The sequence below is a fragment of the Hippopotamus amphibius genome, chromosome 3 (assembly GCF_030028045.1).
Source record: "Hippopotamus amphibius kiboko isolate mHipAmp2 chromosome 3, mHipAmp2.hap2, whole genome shotgun sequence".
In the NCBI taxonomy this organism is placed as follows: Eukaryota; Metazoa; Chordata; class Mammalia; order Artiodactyla; family Hippopotamidae; genus Hippopotamus; species Hippopotamus amphibius.
The window spans coordinates 62,911,954-62,923,991 of record NC_080188.1 but is presented as its reverse complement, the minus strand read 5'-3'; the positions used below and the strand labels follow the sequence as shown (position 1 = coordinate 62,923,991).

The window sequence follows — 12,038 nt, the reverse complement described above, 5'->3', positions numbered from 1 at the left end:
CCCCTTCCTCCCGCGACTCCCTCCCACCCTCCCTGTCCTGGCCCTCTAAGGCATCATCCATCATTGAGTTGATCTCCCTTTGTTATACAGCAACTTCCCACTAGCTATCTATTTTACAGTTGGTAGTGTATATATGTCTATGCTACTCTCTCACTTGGTCCCAGCTTCCCCTTTGCCCCCCGCCCCCCAACTCTGTGTCCTCCAGTCCATTCTCTGCATCTGCATCCTTATTCTTCCCCGTCACTGGGTTCATCAGTACCATTTTTTTTAGATTCCATATATATGAGTTAGCATATGGTATTACTACCATATGATCCAGTAATCCCACTCCTGGGCATATACCTAGAGAAAACCATAATCCAAAAAGAAACATGTACCGTAATGTTCACTGCAGCACTATTTAAGATAGCCAGGACATGGAAGCAACCTAAATGTCCATCAACAGATGAATGGATAAAGAAGATGTGGTACATATATACATATACAATGGAATATTACTCAGCCATAAAAAGGAATAAAATTGAGCTATATGTAAGGAGGTAGATAGACCTAGAGTCTGTCATACAGAGTGAAGTAAGCCAGAAAGAGAAAAACAAATACCATATGCTAACTCATATATACGGAATCTAACTTATTTTAATCAAAGTGTAAAGATACTCTTGATATTTTTTGATGAATTCACCTTTTCATTATTTACAGGTGGAAGAATAGCAGCATTTCAAAGATGAAGTAGTTACTCCTATGCAATCCAGCATGATTCATCATTATGAATTTGTATAAATGTATAATCAACCTACAGGCTGTACAGCTTATTTAAGGGAGCAGTTGAGATAGAAAAGTGCTTAACATATTTATAACTTTTGATATCTGCAGCTTGTTTACAGAAGTAGAAAAGCATGTAACCATATGGATAATTTTATGTATCTTTTTCTTTTGGGTGTTCTCCAAAACCTGCTGAAACTGGGCCACCTGGAGACAGAATTCAGAAAGCCAATCCATAAGCTTGTCAACATTCTCAAAAATAAGGCTTCAACCATGCGTAACCTTATTTATAAGTTTCTCACGTTAGCTACTTAAGAAAATACACCAGTGGAGACATTCTGGATAACTTCCTGCTTGGTTTAAGTGAGTTTAAGGTCATTGCGAAACAGACTGTAATCTAATAAACACAATATTGCAGTTAACTCTATGCTTGTTTTAGTTAAGTATTTAGCATTTATTCACTTATTTAGTTGATCAGCATGCATTTATTAAACACCTAACATATACGAGACACTGAATTAGGCAAAGAGACTAAAAAGATAAGTAAGACACTATCTTGTGTTCAAAGGACTCAGATGGAGACAAAAAAAAAGGCAATTACACTATCCTTGATAAGTACTATGATAAATATATCTTACAGAGCATAGAAGATGGTCCCTAATTCCAGCAAAGACTTTCTGAAAGAAGTGAGATCAGAACAAGAACTAGAGGATGCATAGGAATTTGCCATATGAAAGCAGTGAGTGGGATTAGAGATTAAGCAATTGGTAATAAAGGCATTTCAAAAACTGAAAAGAGTAGAAGCAAAGGAAGAGACACATGACACAGTCGTGTCTTCTGTTCAAGGGACAAAAACAGTCTGGAGTAACTGGACAATTAAATGTGAGCCATGAGTGGTAGGAAACTGGACCAGACAATGGAATATTGTTCATGCTCTAAATAACTTTAAACTGTGGGCATTGGGGACCCAAGGAAATATTTGAAGAATGGGAATTATGTGGTTAGCTCTCCATGGTAGTGATAATTTGGGTATATGTGCAAGTACGTGGAGCATATATTTATAGGAAACAAAATTGAAAAGGAAATACCTATTATGAGATTCCTGTAGTTCAGATGAAAAATGAGATAAGCCTAACCTAGGTAATAATCTAGGTCTTATCTCTCTGGGCAAGAAGAGATTTCCACTCCTAGAAATAATTATGAGGTAAAATTAGAAGGACTTGATCATGGTTGGATATAAGAGATAGAAAGAAGAAAAAATCAAAACTGTTTTCAAAGGTTCTAACCTCTATGTCCGAGTGGTTGCTAATACATCAGCTGGAATAGAGAATACGCGAGGCTATAAAGGTTTAAAGTGCAAAATAAATTCAATTATTGGCATATTGGAATTTTTGGTATCTCTGATATATCCAGAGAGTCTAGTGAGAGTATACAAAACTAGAAGTCAAGGATGGATGATATAGATTTGGGAGTCATCTGCATTTTGGTATTATTGAAACCATGCACACAAAAAAAGAGATGGAATGGGAAGAAGTGAGATAAAAATAGAGGTTAGTTACATCCAGCTTTACCACCTTCTATTTCTAGTTAGTGCTCATATCTATCAACATTCTAGTTATCTATCTTAATTTATTGACAATTTTGGCTCATGGCTTGTTTTCTTTCTCTCCAATCCAAGCCAACCATCATTATAGATGGTTCATCTAATCCTCTGGACCTTCAGTTCATCAGCTTTGAAGTCCTTCACCAACTCTTTTTTTTTTTTTCCAGTTTCAATGGATATTTTTATTATTTATTTAATAGATCACCAACTTCATCTCCCTCCCTACCAACAACTGGAATTTCACCTGGTTTCCATGCTGAATGGTTAAACAGTGACAAAGCTAATCAGAATAATAAGCTACTTTGTAAAGAGAACTAAGCTAACAGCTCACTTTCTTTTAACAGGCATAATATAAATATATGCACTCTAGAATGCACAATGGTTTAGTCTCTAAGAAATTCAAATGGGATCTTGAAGAATGTAGGCAAATCCAGGGTGCAGTAAAGGTGAGCTGAGATGCCGTACAACTGTTTAAGGGTTCCTGGCACTACATCTCTTGGCCACTAGCTGAATCTTGACATGGGGGAAGATATTAGCTAATGCCAAGTTGAGATGGAGAAAGCACTACCTTGACTTAAGGGCTATGCACAGGAACCAAAAAGCAGGAAAGTACTAAACACTGCTGAGAGCATCCACCCCAGGAAGGACTTTACCTTCCAGGAGCTCTAAACTGGCACCACCCCCAGTGCTCACATGGCTGACTTTATCTTCTGTGTTCCATTTGGCACAGCAAGTAGCAGTGTCTCCACCACCTATGATGGTGATGCAGCCCCTGGAAGTGGCTTTCACCACCTCATCCATGAGGGCTTTGGTTCCTCGGGCAACAGCTTCCCATTCAAATACGCCCGCAGGTCCATTCCACACGATCTGCTTAGCCCGAGCAACAGCCTCAGCATACTTCTTGCTGCTCTCAGGACCACAGTCCAAGCCCATCCAGCCAGCAGGTATGCCAGAGGCCACAGTGGCTTGGCCAGTCTTGGCATTCTCATCAAACTTATCAGCAGTGACAAAGTCAACAGGTAAGGTAATTTTCACACCATTCTTCTCAGCTTTGGACATCAGGTCTTTAACAATCTTGGATCCCTCTTCATCAAACAGAGAAGTGCCAATCTCCATGTTGTTGAGCACCTTAAGGAAGGTAAAGGCCATTCCACCACCAATAATCATCTCATTGACTTTGTCCAGCATATTATTTATCAGTTGGATCTTGTCTGCAATTTTAGCTCCGCCCAGGATGGCCAGGAAGGATCGCTCTGGGCTCTCCAAGGCCTTGGCAAAATAGTTCAGCTCCTTCTTCACCAAAAAACCTCCAGCCTTCTTTGGCAGATTTACTCCCACCATGGAGCTGTGGGCTCGGTGAGCAGTGCCAAAAGCATCATTGACATAGACATCCCCTAGCTTGGAAAGCGAAGCTCGGAAGGCTTCTACTTTGGCTGGCTCAGCTTTAATCTTGTTCCCAGAGGCATCTTTTCCCTTCCCTTCTTCTTCCGCATGAAAGCGAAGGTTCTCCAGCAGGATGACAGACCCAGCAGCTGGGTCAGCACAAGCTTTCTCCACTTCTGGGCCCACGCAGTCCTTCAAGAACAAAACATCCTTGCCCAGAAGAGATTTGAGTTCTACAGCAACTGGCTGCAAGGAGTACTTGTCAGGCATGGGGACACCACCAGGCCGGCCCAGGTGGCTCATAAGAACAACTGACTTGGCTCCACTGTCCAAGCAGAATTTGATGCTTGGAACGGCAGCCTTGATCCTCTGGTTGTTTGTTATCTGGTTGTTCTTCATAGGAACATTGAAGTCCACTCTCATGATGACCCGCTTCCCCTTCACGTCCAGCTTGTCCAGAGTCAGCTTGGTAGAAAGCGACATCTTGGCAATTCAGCGGTAGCGAGAGGCCGGGGGAAGAGACTGCGACCGACTCGTGCTCCGAACTTGTGGAAAATCCTTCACCAACTCTTAATCCACATCTACACACCTGTAACTTGTCCTCTACTGCTCAATTTCAAAAATTTTAGGCTCAGGTGTCCCATTTTGTAAAGACAACCTTTGAACTATCCCACACTGATGTTTCTACTGTTGTTCTTTGGCCTCATCAAGAACTCTACTCTCTCCCACTACTACTCCATTACTTTCCAGTCTTACTCTCTTCTACACTCTGATTATTGGTCCTTCTATTTTTTATTGCTCTTGTATCCTAGAATCTACTATTTCAACCACCATCTTGCTAATAATCTAAAATAATTTGCCTTGTTATCCTTTTTTCATGTGCCTAACTATTCCCAGATAAGTCTAATTTGTTTTTCATTTATTGAGTAAACAGTCACGTGATACTTATATGTTACTGTATCTAAGAACTTCACATTTTTAAGCCATTTTAATTCTCATAACAAAGCCATGTGGTAGCACATCCAGTGTTTCCTGCAAGAGAAGCTCACACCATCATACAAGTTTGTGATCCCCAACCTGGACTACAAAATTCTTCTGCTTCATTGACTCTTTCCTCTATTTTGGGGAATACTCTCTGCAGAGAAATCAAACATCATGGTGTGAGAAAGCCAAACTATCCTATGGAGAAAGACCATAGAGAAAAACTGAGCTCTGGGCCAGCATTAACTACCAGACATGTGAGTGAAATGAACAAGCCTTCAGATGAGTTCAGCCTTCAGACGAGTTCAGCCTCCAGACTTTGAGCTGTCTAGCTGAGGCTTCAGACATCACTGAGCAGAGACAAGCCATCCACATCATGTCCTGTCTAAAATTGTGACCCACAAAATTGATAGGTTTTAGAGGAATTTATTATGCAGCTGTAGTCACTGGAACTCTACCAATAACAAGGTTATTGCTAAATCCAATGAACACCTTTCAAGTATTAATTTTACTTGATTCTTTGAAATCTTTAATATTGTCAACCAAATCTTCCATATTCAAATATTGTCTTTACTTGGCATGTATACCACAAGATGGTGTACATGGTACTTGCATCTTTCTTGTCACTCCTTATTAGTTACCACTGAAATCTCCTCTACCCATTCCTTTCCTTAGGGCTCTGTCTTAGGCCCTCTCTGGGCCAGTGGTCCTCGATCAGGAGTCGGCAGTTGAGAACAACTGCTCTGTATGATCTTATTCACTTCCATGGCTTCAATTATCTCCTACATGCTAATATCTCCTAAATATTTATTTAGTCCAGACTTCACTTCTGTGCTTCTGACAAATATATCAAATCACTAACAAAACATTAGAAATATACCCCTGGATATTTCACAGATACCTCAACCCAAATGCACCAAAATGAATGTATTGTCTGCCACATCATACCTGCTCTTCTTGATTTTTTTCCCCAGAAAATGACATCAACATCCAATACACATAACTTCCCAATCCAGAAACCTAGGATAAAATTTCACCTCCCTTTTCTCCTTCAGTTCCAACCCCTATGCTGCTATATAATTTATTAGGTTCTATTGATTCCAATTCATCAATACCCTTCTCTTGATTCCCAATGCCATCTTACCTTTGTATAAGCCATATTAACTCTTTAGTTAGTTATTACAATACTCTGATCATTTGTCTCCCTTTCCACATTGCTCTTTTTCATATTTTTCTACACTATAATCAGAATATCTCGGATTATAGTAAAAATGTAAACATGAATTTCCCTGTTTAATACCTTTAAATTGCTGATAGTTTCCCTGAAGATCAAATTCAAACTGCTGATAATAATCAATATATCTTCAGCCTCATTTTTACCAGCTCCATCCTGAATTCTATTCTAATTTCTCTCTCACTTCTTGGTCTTAAATTCTATCCTACCCTCTATGTGTCCTTTCTCCCATCCTCTTCTTCAGTAAGCTTTTTGCATAGTTAATTCTCTCTGTTTATACAGTACTACCACTATGATCTCATAACAGTCTGTGCTGATCTCTGTCACATGTGGATTTTACATGTTTGTGTTCCACAAGACTGGTAGCTCAATGATGGCAAAGACTCTCTTGCTCACAACTGTATACTCAGTGCATAGCAAAGTTCTACTTAAATAAACAGTGTGGATTAAATACTGACTAGATTAGTGATTAATGAATGGACCAAAAATATCTGCGATAAATATACACCGCTACAGAAAGATAGGGGGAAAAAGCATGCTTACCGAGGTTTACACAATAGATTTTAAGTGAGAAAATAGAGATGAAAAGTCTAGACAAACCTTATGATTAGTCAAATGAGAATATAAAGAATGAAATTTAATGGAAGATCCAATAGCAAGTGTACATAAAAAGTAAGATGCTATTGAGAGTTGTAAATATTAAGGCAAAAGCATCATGTGTTTCATTGTGACACCTATTTCTCCTCTTCAATACTTATGACACGCTTGCAAGAAACTACCAATCCCTTAAGGATTTTATTATTTCATTTTCTATAGTGGGATTAATCTCAAATAAGGGATTCAATAAATATTGTTCTATTCAGTGAGAGTCAAGTAATTACCTAGATAAGTTTAAAGAGTAGGCACATTGAATGTTGAATAACACAACAGAGACATTCTCTAGAATACAATGAAATAGTAGGTTAAATAATTGGTAAAGATTATATATTAAAGTGAAAGATAAAGCATAAAATTTCTTATCTGAATCTTAAAGTCTTTTCACTGCCAACGAATATTTTTAATACATGAAACAATGTCTCTCAACAAACAGCAAGTCAACATCTCTTATACACATAAATAATTAAGCAATATCTGCTCTGATATAACGTATTTTCATCCCAGTAAGGCTATTTCTCAGAATTGGAGCTTGGGAAAGAAAATCTCATCTTGAGTTTCTAGTGAACGTTACTTACCTCTGACATTCATCTTTGGCTTTGTTGATTAAATTGAACTTACATCAAAAGATACTGTACCATTTTTGCTGGAAATCTGCTGTTTGAGATCACTAGGAAAGAGTAGGAAATGTTCTTTTCTAAGCATTGCTGTGAAGACTTTGAGAACACTTATTGATGTCAAGATACAGAACCTTCTTAACTGAATTCATGGCATATGAAACATCACATTCCATTTTTGTACTGAAATATATTTTTTCTCCTTACCTTGCTGCACAAAGGATCCATACACAAACCACATGGAGTTGTAGAGAGTAGTAGAAGTCATTGATCCCATTTGTAATCTTGGGGGATTAAGCCAATTCAAGAGGTAGACCAGTAGACCCACCAGAAGTACTGTGCCAGCAATGCAAGCCCATAGTGAGAGATCAAATGGTGCAAGACAGGCAAACATATCTACTGTCTTTTCAGCCCTTCGAAGTAGTACTCCCACTGAGTAATCCATGTAACGTGTCGTAAAGTCCACCACATTCTCACGGTCTGGGGTGATAGTCAAAGCAGAAATTCCTATGTCGGCTCTCTGAGAAATTGAAAGAGAAAGGAATACATTAACAGTGTGAAAAACAACTTGATTTGTGGCACTTTAGCTTGCCTTGAGGAAAAAAAATAGGTGCCTCAGGCAACATTTTAAGCCTTTTTATATGAATTGAAAAACACTGCAGAGACTTCTTAGAGACGAGCTATATGTGAATTTGGCATTTCCTACTGCAAATCTTGGCCCATCAGAGTTAGACAAATTACCTTGTTCATGTTATCAGTGCATGTGAAATCAGTGAAGAATATTTCAGACACAGACAATGCCCGAAGGAAATTGTCTTTTTTCCTTGGGTCATTTTATCAAAGCCATCGTTAACACAGTAGCAAAGGTAAAACTTATTCTAAAGAATTCTTTCTGAGACAATGTTCCCAAGATATAAGATATGTTAACATGTAAATTATTAGGTTATTAATCATGGCATTTCACCCTTGGTTTAGATTTCTCTGTATCAAAATTTACATTATTGGGCTCTAAATATATTAGAATTTACTAGAGATTTCATAGCACTATAGCACTAAGTTATAATGTCATACACCAGGGGTTTCTACCATAATTTTATTTTTTAAACCTCACAAACATTTTAATGAACAATTAAAGATTAAGGAAACAGCTAATTCTTCTTGGAGCAATAACCATTCCGCCCAGTGTATGTCTCAGATTCTCAGTGTTAGCACTCAAAGCCACACACAGCACATGCTATTGTACTTATAAAAGGCACATAGCAGAATTGCAGTGAGAACACGTAACAAATGCTTTCACATTTAAATTCTATGATATGAAAACATATTTAAATATCTAAAAGATGCAGCTTGTTTGAAATAATTATCTGTGGCTGTGACTAAAGCTGTGGGGACCTCTTCCAGACAAAGATAAACAACAGTAAATTGTTGAACATTTTCATTATTTTCTTTTTTTTATTGTTTGATGAAAGAATATAGAAACTGGTTTTAATGTCTTTGGAGAAAAAAAAAGACATGAAAAGTAACATGCCTAGTTACCAAATAAGATACATCTAGTCTCTGAAGTCATAACAGCTGCAAAAATAGTCTAGCTAAAGTTAAGCAGTGTGTGTGTGTGTGTGTGTGTGTGTGTGTGTGTGTGTGTGTGTGTGTATATCAACCAATCCATACATATTTGTTGCTAGGCCCAGTGCTAAGTATTTAAATAACTTTTCTCATTTAATCTGTACGAGTTATGAATTACATGTTTTCCTTTCCATTTCATAGACGAAGAAACTGAAACTTCAAGTTTAAGTAACTCATTCAGCTCTCACAGTTAATAAGTTTAGAAGCCAGATACTAAAGCAATGTTTTTCTTACTCCAAAGCCTGTGCTCATAATCACTTTATCATACTGTAAGAAATATTCATTTTCCAAATGACTCATATTGTAGGCAATTAGGATAACTGGTTTTAGGACAGTTTTTACCTGAAAATAGTCTGAAATTTTGCTTTTAATTGTACTATTTACACTGCAACAAGCCTATGTTAACATAAGAACTATGAGTTTAGGATTATTAACTGAGAAGTACTAAACAATAACTCTATGTGAAAATGAACTTTCAGAGAAAGAGTTATTGCTTTCAAGCTCATGTATTTATTTTGCATAGCTTAGTTACTAGGAATTGGGTCTATTCAGAAGGAAAATCTAACTTGGATCCCTAGTTCTCTAGTCCTACTTTTCCTGAGCTTCAGTTTCTCCATTTGTGAAATGAATATAATTGTCTTTAGTATGACTATTGTGAGATGACTCATTTATCTCTCAACCTTAATGGTGAATAAATAACTCCTCCAGATTTAATTAGACTCTCTCAGTACATTTCCTTTTTCAGGATATTAAAGTACTTTGGATCAGTAATTTACAAATTGATGCACTAGGGACCCAAAGCATTTTATGACTCAACTAAAGTCAGAAAATTTCACCTAAGGAGGAATTTGTTGACAACATGTTGATTGAATATTTGTAAATGTTCATAAATATTTTGCTAATAAATAATTAAATGTTCTACATTTAATGCTTATGAATTGGAATAGCCATTATACTGATTTTAATAATAGATACTTTAATATATCACAAAGTGAATTTCTATAATGTAATAAAGGAAAATATCTAGGCAACATGTGTTGTTGTTTGTTATTGTTTTCTTTTGGAAAAGGGAACTGATTATTTTGTATGTGCTAAAGTATTTATTAAATATAATAATTGCTTGTCATAGTTCTATGGAGAACTTCCTAAATTCTGGTTTACTTTCAACACCTGGCTATTTTGTTCTCAAGAAGAAATTGCCAGTCTCCCTGTGGAGAGGATACTAGAATCATATAATGGGCTTTTTCAAAGTGTACAAATGCATTTGCACACACACAGCACTTACCCATACACACACATTTTCCTATCTCTGAGATTTATATACACCTTCCTAAGGAAGTGCCTCACCCCAGCCTTCAGAATCAGTGATAAATCATAAAACATTTAATACTCTCACTTCCCCTAACTCTCAGAAGATGACCTCCACTGCTATTTTACAGAGAACCAGAAGATACTGAGTTAAAATCCACACTTATTTCTACTTCAACCTATATTCCACATACAGCCTATTCTATTTAACTTTTATTTGCAATAGAGGAGCTGTCTAATGCAAACAAAAGTTAAATGCCAACCCTCCATCAGTAAACTTATCAACCAATTCCCTCCATTTCAGATGCTTAGACTCCCATGTCTTAAGTGTTCCTCATCCTACCAACTGTTGACTTCCCATGAAAAGGCTCTTTAACTCTTTCTCATTAAAATAAAACCAAAAAGAGAAAATCTTTCCTTTTATGCTCTATGACTTCTGACTGCCAGTTGCTACCCTTTCTCTCTCACTTTTTCATAGTCAGTTTTCTCTAAAGATTTGTCTCTATTTCCACACTTCGCAGTCACTCTGGAAAGACTCTTTTGTATCCATATTATTGAGTACTCTACTACTCAATGGACACAGCACTTCTTAGTGTTTACACTGTTGAATCAAATGGATATAACTTAGTGCTCATCTGTTTAGGCTTCTTGAAAATATTTGACAGTGATGATTGTTCCCTCCACCATAAACACGATTTTCCTTGAATTTCATGTCATGATATAAGCCTCTTGCTCAGTTCCTTTTCAAGCTCATGTTGGCAATCCTCTGGACTTGGACCTACAACCTCTTTTTTATTTGAGATCCTCTGCTAGGCAATCCCACTCATATCCATTACTTTACTGACTCCCATCTATACACATGATTTACAAATTTATATTTCTAGATACAGAGCTCTGGAGTCTAGACTGATTTATGCAATTACATAATCGATATTTCTATTGAATTTCTCAAAAACACCTCAAATTTAGCATGGCCAAGAGCATACTAGAGGCATTCACCTCAAACCAGTCTTCTTCCAATATTTTCTGCTTCAATGAAAATCTTTTTATGTAAGTCTTAAATCTCAGTGATCTCATTATCTTTCTCAGTCTTATTCCCCTATCCTATCTGCCACTATTGATTCTACCTACTGAGAATCCCAATATTCATTCACTTCTCTACTATTTTCAGCTCTTATCATTGCTTTCCAGGGCTCTTTACAAGTCTCCCTGAAATCTACCTTTTCTCCTCTATCTAACCTCCCTATTGCAAAGTATTCTCTCTGTAGAGCAAATCTGATCCTGTCCCTGCTACAATTTAAAGATGTTCAATGGAGGTTTGCATGGCTTTTAGGGAAAAGATTAAAATCTTTAACAAAGCCTACACATCTTTGGATATTCTATCTTCCACCTACCTCAACTTACTTCTACCGGACCATTTTTCTATCCAGCACTTCTTTCTGTTGTATGATCTTTTTACATGCTGATTATACTGTCTGAATTTACCCTGCTGAAACTTCTTCAAGTAAACTCTTATTCATATTATAAATCAGCTCAATTATCACTTCCTCAGGAAAGCTATCCATGGGCTCTTTTGACTGGAATAATAATTCTTGTTGTTTACACTGTCAGAAGCCTGTATCCCTCACTTCTCTAGCAGTATGAAAGTTGCAATTTTATGCATATTTGTATGATTTTTGAACAATGAGTTTTTCTACTAGACCACAAGCTCTGTGAAGGCAGGGATTGTTACTTTTTAAAAAGTTTGACATATTCCTGTATCCAGCACATTTGTTTGGCATAGATTCAAGAACAAAAAACACTTGCTTCATATAGGAATGAAAGAAAACAAACATTCACTAGATATTCATTACCCAATTCTTATAAATTACCT

General features: G+C 37.0%; 2 protein-coding genes across 3 annotated transcripts in view; both read right to left on the bottom strand.

Annotated features, from left to right (window-relative positions):
- The window catches only part of GRID2 (glutamate ionotropic receptor delta type subunit 2), a 1,416,273-nt gene that overhangs the window by 304,264 nt on the left and 1,099,971 nt on the right, over positions 1 to 12,038 (bottom strand). For both annotated transcript variants that reach the window (XM_057728577.1, XM_057728578.1), the window contains one exon: positions 7,442 to 7,754. In XM_057728577.1, the coding sequence (XP_057584560.1) occupies positions 7,442 to 7,754 (313 nt within the window). The remainder of the gene's footprint in view (positions 1 to 7,441; positions 7,755 to 12,038) is intronic.
- Positions 2,521 to 4,299, bottom strand: LOC130849585 (phosphoglycerate kinase 1-like). The gene has a single exon (XM_057728579.1). The coding sequence runs from the start codon at positions 4,229 to 4,231 to the stop codon at positions 2,978 to 2,980; it is 1,254 nt and encodes a 417-aa protein (XP_057584562.1). The 5' UTR covers positions 4,232 to 4,299; the 3' UTR covers positions 2,521 to 2,977.